At 38.0% G+C, this 15382-nt stretch overlaps 1 protein-coding gene across 1 annotated transcript in view; it reads right to left on the reverse strand.

Moving 5' to 3' along the window:
• The window catches only part of rbpjb (recombination signal binding protein for immunoglobulin kappa J region b), a 55559-nt gene extending 44176 nt beyond the window's left edge, over positions 1–11383 (reverse strand). Inside the window, exon 1 of the mRNA XM_077229536.1 lies at positions 11265–11383. Within this exon, the coding sequence (XP_077085651.1) occupies positions 11265–11284 (20 nt within the window). The 5' untranslated portion in view covers positions 11285–11383. The remainder of the gene's footprint in view (positions 1–11264) is intronic.
• Positions 11384–15382: the final 3999 nt, after the last annotated feature.

The raw sequence follows: 15382 nt of genomic DNA on the forward strand, positions 1-15382 counted from the left end.
ATGCTGACCTTCTGACAGCACCTAACAGCGAGCCGAGGGCTTTCCTAAATCTTTCAGTATGTGCTTCGTATACTAGACTACAACATTTGGCGAAACTTGTCGCTGGGAGAGGCCCGAGCTTTGCCAACATGTATCGGCCCAGGAGCCAACCATCACATTAGTGAGGATACGAGACTCTGAACAAACACTCTCACAACTCTCCCTGTTTGCCAAGCCTCCAAGGAAATCTGGATTGCACATAAAGAAAGAGAGGGAATAACAGGACAAATCCAAGACTAAACGAGAAAGAGAGAGGAAATGATGGGAAAGGTCTAAAAAGGGGTTAATGGTGGTAAAACTGAATGACTAACCATGAGTGAGGCAAACCCGACCATATGTTTTCCCTCAGCCGTTCCATACGTACAGGAATAAAGTTCTTTTTGGTGGGACAAGTTCATCTGATTAATGTTATTCTGACTGGGCAAGGCTGGCTCATATTGGCCAGTGTGGCAAGTGCCATGACTGGATAATATCAGTTTGACATGTGGCTGATCCGTTTGGAAGAATCTTGAGGTCAGCTCTGAAAACGGCCCATTAATTGATGGGTCAATAGTGTCCATGATGAAAACATTTCCCAAGTTGACTTAATGATGTCATGTGGTGAGACCATCAAGTAAAAAGAGATTATATATTTTCTTACAGCTTTAATACACGTGAGTGAACATCTTTATTATGGTGGAAAAATGTTTTTAAATGTTTACGTAATATGTAAAACCCAAAACGTAAATCATAAAAAAAAATGATCTGTTAATTTAATAGAGACTTTTTGACCTCAGTTTGGAATAATCCTAATAAATCAGCTCTGAAAATGACTTATTAATAGACGGGTCAATGACATATAAATGTCCATAATAAAATAAATATAAATGTCTTTTAAAAGTCTAGTTATTAGAAACATATTCTTAGTGTTCATGTTTTATATGGCTCTGAAAAAACTTTGTAATTTTCAAAAAACGTTTTAATTTGTCATGTGGCTAAGTAAAAAGTAATGATTTATCATCCTTACAGTTTAATCATTTTAAAAAAAGTTTAAATTTGTTTGTAAATATATTTTTTTACAAATATCATCAGGTTTTCTTGATCTTGACTCACATTAATTAGAGTCAAAATAAGATATAATGCCAAACTACATTTTTTATGTGTGACTATCCAATGCAGTTATAAATAAATTAATAAAACATTATGTCATTGGACCATTAATTTGACATGTGGCTGATCTGTTTGGAATAATCCTGAGGTCGATCTGAAAACGGCGCATTTAATGGTAAGTCTCTGTCGTCACTCTTGTCAAAACTTTAAGAAGTTACATAATCAAAGTAGCAAGTAAAGGAGATCAAGTCATATGCAGGACCCTATTTTAAGAGAAGGGTGCTATTGAGACGTGGCCCTAATGCCTGCCCTTAAACGCTCCTGCCAACAGCACAAGGGAGGGGCTTTTTTTTGGAAGAGAGACAGGCAGGGCAGCTCTGGTTTGGTTGTTAGGTTGGGCCGAGTTGGGTCACCTCGGGCAAGGCGCATATGGCTGAGCTCACAACGGCAGCTTTTTCTTTGACATGGGGATATTTTAATGACAGGGAAAGAGTCAAAGAAAACCTCCCTCTTTCTCGTTCTGACCACTTCCAACATCAAGCAGAGCCCATAGAATATCCATATGGGACTTTCTGGAGAGCACTTTCACAGCTGGTCGTTCGCCTAAAACAATCGTTCAAGCTCATGCGTTTACACACACAAACTCACTCATCTCGGCGTGTGTACACTTTTAGATCTAATTAGACACACCAGAAGAGGAAAAAAAAAACCAGCATTCCCTTAAACGTCTGGAAGAAATGGTCTTGTTTGCCTCATGCTTCAACCAGAGCTAAACCACACAAAGGGGAAGAAAAGAAAAGGACACTGACGTCCTATCGGGACGGTATTGGGTCAATGTGTATTTCACTGGAGGTTCTCTGACTGGCAGTCGTATGCTGGCGTTCACGTACAGGATGTGAGCTTGTGAAAATACTGAGCTTTTCATTTTAATCCAAGTCCCACAACTATAGCTGAAAGAAAATCACAGGCCTTACTCATCACTTCAAACAAAGACACTTCAAGTACACTAATTGCAGGGGCCTAAAACCCCGGAACAACCTGAGGTTAAGTGTCTACCTCTATACCTCCGAGGAACATTTACAATGCAGGAAACTAAAGAGCTTTCCAAAAGAGGTTACCCTAACCTGGGACTGAACCTGTGACCTTTGTGTTCTCACTTGTGTTTCTTAATCATTGGGCCAACAGTTCCCCCTTTACAAAACATGGAAGTGCCTAAATTAACAGTTCTTCTTCATATATTCATATATTTCAAGATTTCATTCTGACTGATGGAAAGTGGACAGGATGAAGCGTGAAGGGGAATAACAAGATTTAGGACAGGACACATATAAATTAGAAAGAATAACATGAATCTATACTCTTACAATGCATTTTTTTTTCAACAAAACAGTGCGTCCTGATAGTAAGCAAGTTATTACATGGCGTCACAATCAATAAAATATAATATGTCAAATATGTCAAGACTACATCGTATTGTCATTAGCAATACACGACCGTCCAAAAGTTTTGGATTTTTACAAATGTTTCTTATGCTGACCAAGGATGTATTTATTTGATTTTTTTTTTCTTAGACAGAAAAAAACAGTAATATTGTGAAATATTACAATTAAAAGTTTATTGGCTCAGGGCATCTAATGATGTCAGACTGTGCACTAATATTCTGCAAGCAATTTCAAATCTTCAGCTCCAGATGTGACTAGTGTGTAGGCTGACCAACACAATAGTTGTTTCCACAGACAGATGCGAGAAAAAAGAAGAAAAAGAAAAAACACTTCAAAAACTTTTCGTGACCTTAAGCTCATATGCAATCTGTAGCTGGGTGAGGGGTTATAAGGTCCAAAAGACAGGAAGGTGGTGATGTGCCTACACATGTCAGCTCTAACTCACTGTCTGGTTTCTCTATGCGTGGTTGTATCAGCAGAGGAAACGCACACATTCAGAGCTACTCTTTGTTCCTCTTTCAGCTTCCTAACACTCTCTTTCCTTCACTCAAGTCAAATTCTGACTGAAGGAGCTCTTGAAGGGGACAATCCCACATACATCAATCCTTCATCTATGAAGTCATCAAACAAATGAAGCCCTCAAATTCATGTCCAAAAAAAGATAAAGACTGACATTATCTGACCTTTGATAGGGAGTAATTGTATTTTTGTTTTAACACTTTACACTGAAAGTGGCAAGCTAATTAGAAAATTCACTACCTTCACACAAAATAGCTCACAGACTGATCTTTACAATGCATGGCATTCTGGCCAACGATGGCTTTTTCCTTTGCTGACAAATTTGAAGGATTTTGAGCAATGAATCATCAACAATTTGGCATTTTTTAAATATCGGTATCATCCGATGTTTTTCTGTTTGGCCAATGTGTCAGAAGCGGGACTTTTACTTTGACAGCGCTGAAAAAGCAGTTTCTGAAGTGTGCATTTGTAGCCTGAATATTTAATACGTGTATTTTTTGATAAGGAATATAGATGTAAAATTAGTGTTTCCTTGTCTTAATTTGAAGAATTACCAGTGCGGCTTACCAGATTGTGGAGTGGCCTGTTGGTTAGTGTTTACTTTCTTTCTTTCTTTTTTAAAGTTTTTTATTTGTGAAAAATACTGTAATAGGAGTACAGAATTAAGAAGTCTACATCATTCTTAAGTATAAATCAGTTTATTTTTACAGATTAATTAATTTTCAAATGATTTAATTGTAACAATAAAAATTAAGTACATGAATATAAATCATAAAATAATATCGGCCACCCTGCTCTCTTAGATATCGGCATTTGGCCACCAAAGAAAATCAATACCACGGTCTACCACTAGTATTTTGTTTAATAAAAATCATAATAGGAATCCAAAAATCATATAGATCAGACTGCCTGCCATGTGTCATAAATCATTGGAAAGCTGTCAACTAATAGAAAACAACCAAACAAAACAGAGTGCAACAAAGGACGAAAGACCCAGTTACAACTTTTAACATAACACAGAACAGTACTTATGGCGCAAGGTGGGGGAAAAAAGTGGAAAGGTGGATGCATATGTAGAAACAACAATTAAAACCTTTTAATTTAGCACAGACTGAAACAAAGGATACTCCGTAAACTGCATTTGTTGCATTTTTGCTTATTACTTGACAAAAACAGGAAATGGCATATTTTCACTTAGCAGATGGTCCCAATTAAGTCTAACCACAACACAACAAAGATTTTGAAATAATCCTCAAAACCTGACATGATTTAGGCTTAGGTTTATAAATATACTACAAAACCGTTTGTTGTCAAAAAATAATAATTAGGCTACATGTTGGCATTTATCTGTGAATAACATAGGCCACTGATATATCATTATATTCATGTTTTTGGATTATATAAAGAAAGATTATCAACATCTGGATGTACTGAAGCATATAAAAAAGACAAGACTGAGTTGCTGTTAGAATATTTCTAACAACCAAGAAATTGTCTCAAAGCAGTAAATACAAATAATGACCTGGTAGTGAACTTATCAGAAGCACTTCCTCTTGCTCATTTGACGACTCTGTCAAAGAAAGATTGTGTTTCTAAAGATCTGACTCCTCATGCAAGATGCAAGGTCATCCAGACCTTGCAATGTCATTCGTTTGCGGTCAACTCCCAAGTGCCAGCCACTTCAAGTGTCTCTTGTCATCCTCCTCAGATCCCTGAGGAACAGCGCTTAGCAGTCTAATAGATGTCCTTGTCCCGAAGAGATGCCGGCTCCACAGGCTCTCTAAATAGTGTCCTTCTCACTAAAAGTAAAGACCTGGTAGTAGCGATTCCTGGTAGTAACACAGAAATCCACACTGAAATTGGATGACAAGCTGATCAAATGGGGTTGTTGTGTTGTTTTTTCAAATGTAGTTAGTGTAATGAAGGATCAAGATAGCATTATAGGGGGAGATAAGAAGCTAAATACTAGGAATTCACACATGCAGATACCAATTTTTAGTGTCAGATATTTTTTCTTTTAAAAGAAAGTCTTTTATTCAGCATGGATACATTAAATTGAGACTTTTTAAATTGTTACAAAACTAATCGATTTCAAATAAATGCTGTTCTTTTGAACTTTCTACTCAAATAATGCTGAAAAATGCATCACAGTTTCCACAAAAAAAAATAAGCAGCACCACTTTCTTTAGCACCATAATATTAGATTCATTTCTGAAAACTGAACAAATGGCAGCTGGAAATTCAGCTTTGCATAGGAGTGAATTACTTTTTGAAATATATAAATAGACATACCTTGTACACCATATCACAATATTATGTTTTTTACTTTATTTCTTTACCGTATCAAATAAATGCATCCTTGGGTGAGCATAAGAGGCTTTAAAAAAAACTTTAGAGCTCTTACAGACCTCAAACTCGGTACAAGGGGTGTAACGATACTCAATCACAATTCGATACCACGATACTGAACTCACGATACAATATGATTGCGATACTCCAAGACATATGGTAAAAGGTTAAAAAATATTCATGGTTCTGAAGCTGAAAATACAGAATTAATTCAAACGAACATGCTTGCACACTGTCACTGACTAGAAATAATGTAAGCCACTTTTTACTGGTAACATGAGACATTTGGCATTATCGGGACCCACAAATATTCCCCCATTTCATAATTATTCATTATAGTAGTTTAATGTAGTACTGACACTAAAACTCTGAAAACTTTTTCCTCACACAGTCATTTTTATTTTGGGTGAACTAAACAATACATATTGTCCCTATCCATGATACTGTTGCATTTTTTGTATTGTGATATATTGTGACACGATATATTGTTACACCCCTAGTACTGTATAGAATGATACAGTTTCAATAACAGATCACTATTTTTAATTGTTTTATTTTTTTAAATAAACTAAATTAATTTACATTAAAACAATTTTTTTTTCACTTCACATACTTAAACAGTATGTTATGTGTTTTTATGCATTATTTTACAAGCAAAACATTTATAATTTTTTTTTATCAATTTATTTATCGGTAAATTATCCAAAAAGAAAAAGAAAAAACGATCAGCGGATAAACGATCAGTGCATCTCTACTAAATAGCCCATTATTAGTCCATCAAACTCCTCTTTTATTTTTGAGGGTTATAAGTTCCAAGACGTTCAAGAAATCTGAAATATATCAATGAAAAGTCACTGTTGCTGTGTTCAATTACAGGGCACACTCTTAAAAACAGCTGGACCACTAAAAAGTAAACACTGTCAATCCGTCACTCCACAGTGCTGAGGTCCTTCCCCAAGCCAAAACAAACAATTCATCAACGTGGGGCCATTTTCCTGTCATGGACAATTTTTTCCTGTCTAGCTTTGTTTCTTTTTTTCATACAGAGGTTCATGAGGTCCTCAGACACATTCATGCGTACCTCACTGGTGATAAAACCTATTTTACCCTCATCCAGGCTATCAACATTCCAGATTAAGCATTTGTCCAGAAACATTCATAACTTCAGGGTAAATTAAGTCAGAAATCAAATACAAAACAGTCAAGGCAATCACTTCCATGTTTTCTGAATTAAACATCCTGGATGTTTGAGAGAAAGAAAAAAAAGAAGGAAAAAAACTGCTGACAGTGAAGAAAGCAAAGTTCCCTTGGCTATGCTGTAATCACAACCAACCGGCCAGTGCAAGAATGAGGAAATTCAAGAATAAAAGGGCACCACAAACACCGTAGCACTCGGGCTCTCTTTACCTCATACATTATCCATGCCAAACACAATAGGGGATTGTTTTTTTACCCAGTTTTTCATCAAACCACAACAGCAATTTTTTGGCTCTGTATGATAATGCCATTTAGATCCCTACTGACAAAACTAAGACCATTTAAAAGATTCCAAGCTCACACAAGTAAATAACATCTCTTGCCAATGAAATCAAGACCTTTTTGGCAAAAAGATACACTTCTTACAAACAACATACATTCTTAAGGCAACTGAACAGTCAATAAAGAAAGAATGTTTCCAATGGTTTGAAACATTTCCAAAGTTTAATTCAGAGTGACAGCGGATCTTTTTCCACGATCATCAGACTGCACATAACAGTTACTGAATGCAACTCATGGCAAAGGACCAGAACTGATGCTGGGTGCCTTGCAGACTCTGAGCCAAGCTAAATGACTTCGAAATTTGCCGTTTCATCCTCTGAGCTCCTGGTGTGACCGTCGAGGAAAGCCCCAGCAATCATTGCCACCTCAAATGACCACATTTCAAACCGAGACCTTTGCAAATAGATGTGAGAACATGTGAAATGTACATGGGCAGCTGTCATAAAAAAAATTAAAAAAAATCAGACAAAAATGATGCAACAGGCAAGTTTATTACACTAAGCGGAGAACTTCCTTTGTTCCTTCCTTCATACACAAGGTCTTGACCGAGTCGGACCGACCACTCATTTAAGGTAAGACTTAGACCACAATAATGATGGCAACTCTGCATTAAGGTGAGAAAAGCATGTGCCATCCATCCAGCTAAAAACAACAAGCCTTTCTTTTAATGGCTTACCTTTGCTCATTTTCAAGGCAGGAAGCAAGACAGCATGCATGCTCTCTTTTATGCTACACACCATCTCACTTCTCCTCAGCTCAGACAGGTCACCGAATGTCCCTCCGCTCTTCCCTCAAAAAAACCCCTTTGCTTTCTCAGAGTGTCTTGCCTGCATAATGGGTATAAGGGAAGAAGAGACGCCCCAGGGGAACAGGTCTTTCACGCACACACGCCTACCTGTTTACCAAGGCACACACCTTTCATTGTCCCAAGCGGACAGACTTTATTGTGTCATTATACACTACAGAAAGTGGCTACACTCCAAAGTCTACATAGCATATTCTTTAGCAAAGAAAGAATAGAGAGAGAAATTGGTCTGTGTAATGTTAAGTAAAATCTTCTTCCCCTGGAGCGTGATACTGGCTGCATTGTGCTGGAGGTGATTCATGCTTTCATCATTCAAGGTGATGCTGGGATTGTTTTTCCTCCACACACACAAAATATCTTTCTTAAATCAAGGAATTGATAGTTTCCAATGAACACCACAGCATATTTTATGGCTAACCTTTCCAAAAGAAATAAAAACACAAATGAAAGCACTATAGGACATATATATACATTTTGTGTGTGTGTGTGTGTGTGTGTGTGTGTGTGTGTGTGTGTGTGTGTGTGTGTGTGTGTGTGTGTGTGTGTGTGTGTGTGTGTCTATATACACACACGTACACGTATACACACCGCATATATATGTAGGCTGGGCAATATGGCCACACAAAATTTCATGATAAAAATGTATAACTGTCAAATCTTTATTTTTGTCAAGTTTAAAGACAGATTTTTGCTTTTGAGTGAACGAAACCTGACAGTAAACTGAGGTTTTAAACTATTATATTTAGCCAATTAATTTTTCTTTAAAAAAGGCTTTTTCAAAACCATATTAAACCAACATAAATACAAAGAGTACCATAGAAGAATTAGGCAAATGTTTTAAACTAGATTTTCCCTTCCTTTTATGTATTTATTTATTATTTTGAGTGAACAATTTTTAAGACCCATTAGTGACAGAGGATGGTTCGAAGTTCAAACATAAAATCTCTATATACAGCAAACAGTGTCTTACCGACTGATGAATTATCTACACAATGCAGTGGCATTTCTCATATCGAAACTAAATCCCCTATTATCGAAACGGCAATACCCTGATACGTAAGTTGGTACCAGGTGTAAACAAGGATTGAGAAGGATTACTCGTGCTTCACACTGAACGAGCAACCGATTGTGTTAACACACCAGACCCATGGTCATTAGGCTAGCACCAGCCTCACGTGAGAAGCCCAAGCTTTATCAGGTCAAACAGGGAGCACCACACAAAAGGCTGTGTGCAGTCTGCAGTGAACTGTGCAAAAATCGAATCGCTGCAGCCACTGGCACGATGATGATGCCCTCACACATGCTAACAAACATGCCATCTCTAATTTCATTGGTGGACATCAGCTGGACAGGTGGCCAGTCAACCAGTCGTTGTCAAAACAGCGGCGGTTCAGGTCCGCTGGAAAGTCCCCAAATAAACAGTCTGCCACCACCTCCGCCCCTCGCTCTCACGCCAAAAAAGGAAGAGGAAAAAAAAAAACCAGCCAGGGGATGTCTGTCACCTACTTGGCTGTCTACAAAGATGATGAAAGGTACCAGAGACTGTCTAATATATGTATACACATATTTACACACATATGTCTTTATATACATATATAACCTACAATTCCATGCGTGTCGTTCTAACAAAATGTAGTTGACGGGTGCTTTGGTGAGTATCTTTTTAACATGAATGTATCAACTAAAAAATACCTAAAAAAATCAACATTGCAGCATAAGATTACAGCATAATAACAACAACAATAATAATACAGTGAATATAAAAAACTATTAACAACAATGACAATAATAATTGAATGGAAATTAGACACTCACTTAACATGTCTAATTTCTCCCCCACTAGTGTCACGAAAAATACCAAAAATAATTGTTTTCAAACAGGTTTCCCAAACGCCTCCCCCCTCTGTCATTGGTTGATCAAACAAATTGTCTCAATGCACACCACTGAACCAATATTGCTGTCTCAGGCTGGACGGGAAGCTCAAAAAATGTTTTGAAAGCGCCACAACATTTACACTTTTCAGGGAAATCAATAGAATAGCGTAAGGGCTGTTTCCACCAGGAAACTACAATGATATTGATAACTATAACGTTCTAATAATCGTTCTAATTCTGAGAGAACAGGGAAGTCCACACCACCGCTATATCAATAGAGGAAACGACTTTCAAAAAGTGTTATTTTTTTCAGGTGATGAAAGAAAAAAACAATGACAGCCAATCAGAATGTACCCGAGCTTGTGTATAGCAATTAAAATAGAACGTTGGTGTGGACGCTAAAATGGTTATCTTTATTATTGTTCTATTGGATGGGCCTTATAGTTGACTAAGTGGGATGGGGGAAATATTTTGAATTATTACGAAAAAAATACTTTCTACTAAGTTGTCATTCACAAACATGACTCCAATAAGGGGTTTATTTTAAGGAACCTGTTCAGACTTTCAAAGTCAAAAGTTACCAGTGTGAATCGGTCTAACGAATCGATTACAGAATAAGTCTGAAGACTATACTGAATCAATATCGATTCACTTATTGAACAACACGCTATTTTAAGTGATGCATCTCGAAACGAAGCAACTTTTGTTTGTGAAATAAGTCTGTAATGCTGATTTCACAGGTCGACGCACAATTAATATCAGCAACAAAAAAAGTAATAATATTTTAATTAAAATATGTATATATTTAATATCTAGTGAACGGTTGACGGGATATCCCCGCTACAGAAACACGTCTGTCATTATCACACATTGTTCACCGATGTCCAAAAGTGGCACAAGCGAAACACTGACATGCACAAGAGTCCTACACGTTTCCATGCTTCTTTTTGCAGTCTGAGAGCTTCAATGTCCTTAGTTGCACTTGCCATTAAATAATCATTCGTCTGCACCGAGTGAGCGACAGCAGAGCCAGCGGCTCTGTTTAGTAAACAACACTTCACAATCGAGCACATTTCCCCGCAGACAATCAATAAAAACACATCTGACCAACGACAGAGCAACAAAAGCACACATTCAGAGGGGAGGTGTTTCCCACTCCAATCCCAAAAGAAAGCAAGCCTGAAACAAAGACACTGTACTGCATTACTATAACCATACAACGTGACCATGTGTACTGGGGGCATTCCGTTAATGGGGATTTCCTTATACAGAGATGTATAAAAAAAATCCCAATTATATTTCGGACGTTGTGTGGTTAGAAAGACTATACAAAACGGTCTGGCTGGCTCTCCACGCATTGCAGACGCACCGCGACGGGGCTCAATGCAACAACACCACAACACGCGCACTAACGTTACACTCAAAATATAAAAACACACACTCTACATGCTCTTATAAAGAGGCTGAGCGCTACCATTCACAGTGGAAAGACAGTAAACGTCCATAACTGAAAAGAAAACCGCCATGTCTTCATTAAACCCGTTAATTTATGAGAAAGTGTGTAAGAAGTGTTAAACTCCTGCAGCAGTCCTGAATCTCAGACTTACCCTGTCACAACAGGCGCCATCTTCCACAAACTCTCACCAAAACTCCAAGACTCGCGAGATCCTCTCTCCCAGAGCCTACCAGCCGCCGAGACAACAGAAGCAGACTGGAGATTGAAGGAGCGAGGGTGAGAGAGAAAGGGGGCGGGTGACGAAGACAGTGGAAGGGGGGCAGGGTGAGTGAAAGAAAAGGGCAGACACCACAACAACAGGCGTGGGAAACTCTTCTGATCTCGCGAGAGGAGGAAAACTCTCATCATACAGCTGAGTGAGCGAGGCTCGTGTCATCGCGAGATTGGTGCGAGGCGCCGCGGATGGATGTTTTACAGTACCGAAACACTGTTTACGAGCTCGTAAATAACCTCTTCGGGCGGAATTGGCAAGATATTTTGACGTGAAGGCTTGAGATTTCCCAGGCTCGGGGTCTGATAAGGTTTGCTCACAAGTTGTTTAGTTATGGAGTTCGCTATCAAACCATGAAAATGACTGTAGTCACATAGGTTACAATGTTTTCCAAAGGGGGATTTCAATCCCCCTCACATATGATCATCATGGTGCTTTAAAAATTATTAAATGCCCAGAGAAGTATTCAAAAAGGAAATTACAAAAATTAAAGTGTGAAATGCTCATTTGGTCAGCAGGGTCAGCTAAAAAAGTTAACTGCAAAAGACTTTAAGAATTAAAGGGACCAATTAGGTGTGAAACCATCAGGAGGCCTTGAGTGTCCAGTGCCACCATTTTTCAGAACTGCAACCTTGGAGTCTCCTGAAGCACAAGGTGTCAGGTTCTCAGAGACTTTGCTAAGGTAAAGAATCCTGAAACATGACCCCCACTTAATAAGTATAGTGGGCTGAAGTGTTGTGAAATACGTGAAAACTGCTTTTATTTTAGGCTTTTAATGACAGAAAGGTTTGAGAGAGGCTCTTAAGGGACCAACACCACTTCCTCTTGTACCACTGTTTGAAGAATTTATCTTCCAGAATCTAACAGTAAGTTTTTGGGAGTATATTTTAAGTCCATCTCCTACCCTGAAAGGTGTGTCTTGCTCATTTTTAGTAGCAGCTCACAGCATGACTACCTCGACACCCCTGCTGTTGTCTGACGTGAACTGGTGCTTGTCCCTCAAGAGTCACTCTCAACCTATCTGTCCATACAACTTTTTTTAAAAATCAGCCTTTGTCTATTTCTTGACATATTTTAGCTTGTGATTCTTAAATTTACGCTGTTTCTTTAGACTTTTCCACGGACCCCTTACGATCCCTTGCGACCTCCAGGGGGTCCCTGTTCTTGAAAACCCCTGTTCTAAACAATAGAAAGTAACTAAAAATAAGTAATACCTGAATCTTTTACATGATTCCAGTGTGGAATAGTTTTTCCATCAGTTTCTCAGCTTCTTATTTCCTGTACTGTCTTAATTTCATAGCAGAATGTGCATACTGCTCTTTTACTAAGAATAAAAGTAAATGCTGACCATGGCTGTAAAGCAGGAAATTCATTGATTAGCCTGAATTTCTGTCCGTTCCTTGCACAAAAGGTGTAAAAAGGACTTTGGTTTACAATCAACGAGATTTGCCGCCTGTAGTCGAATGAGGCTTTGGTAGCCGTCAAGTCGGACACGTTCTATTTCCCGCAGTGATGCCCGCGTTATATTTGCTTTCTTTATTGCAGACAAAGTGGATAAGATGTCATTTTTCTCGGATACATTTAAAAAAAAAAATGTAGGGTATGACATAAAAAATTTTTACATGTAGCAATCAGAAACACTTTTCATTCAATAGGTTATGTTAATGCACGTCCTGATTTTGCAGAATCATATTTTGTTGCTCCAGGAACATCAATCCTGTCTGAAAATTTAGTCCTAACCATATCCCTACCACTAAATCTAACACTACCCATAACTTCTCCCTAAAAACATAAATGATAGGTGAATAACACTGATGTAGAAGAACCTGACCCTGGTTGTAAGACTTGACATAAACTGTAAACTTGTCCCTCAAATCTGATTGGTTGATTAGAATGTTGTTACAGGATCAACAAAGGTTGATCCAGGAACATGTTGTACTTTTTTAAATCAGGTTCTGCTATGTTAATACAATGCCTGTATGTACAAGAAGAATATTTAAGATAAGACTGTATTATTTAAATAACAATAAAGAGGGGTGTATTTTGATAAACATGTCACAATAGAACATTAAAACTACATTAAATACAAGTTTTTACAGTTATGAAAACATTGATTTGTGCGCATTAGTGGAACTGAAGGTGTTAGAATAAACACGAAACACATAAATTCTGTCATCACTGAGTCTGACCAATTGTGAAACAGCTTTGACCAATTTGCCAAAATGTAAAAAATAGTTGCAAATTTCCATGAGAGTGTATAGAATGGACCACTTTGGTGCTTTTTTTGTATTATTTGGTGTTGACAGCCCCTTTGACTGAGAGGTGGTTGCTCAGACGTTCTGCTAAACATCTCTTTCAGTGGGAAGATACATGTCATATACAGGAACACCATGAGGGTGAACTATTCCTTTCAAAAACTGTTTGTCCAACATCCTTTCTTTATAAACCTGCTGTTCTGAAGCTGAATTCAACTGTATCATCTGACTAGTTCATGATCTCGATTTCATAAGAATTGGTATGATTTGTGTGGAAATGTATTAGAAAACACGTGAGCATGAAGGTCCCCCCTTAAACCTAACCATCACTGGAGCGCAAGATTGTATGAAAACTTGCAATAAAGATGAAACAAATTAATCACCAATGCGCCCAATCCTAAACTATCCCTTTAAAATACTGTTTTTCAAACATCCCATCACCTTTCTTTATAATCCTGTCGTTCTGAAGCTAGAATTCCACTTTATCACTTGATTATTTCATGATCTCAAAACACACTTGACGGCTCATCTGATGCCTTTTGTGCTGCTTGGCTGTGAGATGCGCGAACTGTTCAGGAATATTAAATAGCAGTCTGACTCAAACTCAGGAATCTCACACCTGACCTCAAACTGACTTTAATCCAGTTTTCCAATCTTTCAGAAGTATTATTGATTTTTATTTGTCTGACAAGACAGTGAGTGAGAGTGGAGGAGGACTGAGAGGAAAAGGAGCTTAAAGAAAGAGAATGTGAGAAGCAAGATAGTGGAAAAGAGCGACATGAGTGCTATGGATAGGTCACAGCAGAGAAAAAGAGATTGGGGGTTTAAAAAAAACAGGTTACACACAATCTGGCACTGAGCCTTCAGCCAAAGGATTCAAGGGAGGAAGCCTTATGCACCAAAGCCATTTTTCCATTCTTTTCCCCCGTCTTTTTTTACGATCTGAGTAAGTAACCTCCAGGTACTCTTAGAGTTTTTATAAAAACTGTAAAGTTTCCGAAATCTTTTACAGATGAAACCAGTAAATGACTGCAGAAGTGCAAGTGTTTGAGGGCCTCACAACCATTGTAACAAAAGCCTCGAGATATGTGAAATTATGATAGGGAGTGAGTGTTTCCAAGTTTAACTATTGGTTTTAAACTTTGACCCCAACGTGTTATAAAACTAATAACATGTTTTATGGACACACACAAATATGATTTAACGTTTCCTTTAGGAATCCCCATAACTCTTTCCTCTTCCTGTGCACACCGTAGGCTGTCCAGCCTTGCCTGAGAGTTTGTTGGAAAAGTCTTTGAGACTTTGCCAATGTTTGCCCTAAGTAACAACTATTATTTTTATCACTATTAAAACATCGTTCTTTTTAATGTGTTTGCATAGCTCAACAGTTTCACCATCTTTTTTTCTATTCTTTCTCAATCCATATGGTGTTGATTCATAATTTCACTTCACTTTTTTCTCCCTCGCTTTTTCTTCCTCCCTCGCCAGTATTGTTCTATCATCTGTCTTGCAGGTCCCAAGTGATTATTTTCAATGAAAGAGACCAATCTCAGGAGCTCGATGAAGCGGACAGCATGTGCCACCTATTCAAGCAATCACGACTAAACCACACGTGTGCCGCCCGTAAATCCAGTGTTGATGACTGCTTGTGTGTTTTTCCAAGAGAAAGAGTGGTCTCCAAAGGCAAGTCTCACTCCAGCCCCGAAACCAGATAATACCTTATAACCACAGACCTGTATAGTG

This window comes from Siphateles boraxobius, unplaced genomic scaffold, assembly GCF_051911475.1.
Source record: "Siphateles boraxobius isolate OS27281-9 unplaced genomic scaffold, OSU_SipBor_1 130, whole genome shotgun sequence".
NCBI lineage: Eukaryota > Metazoa > Chordata > Actinopteri > Cypriniformes > Leuciscidae > Siphateles > Siphateles boraxobius.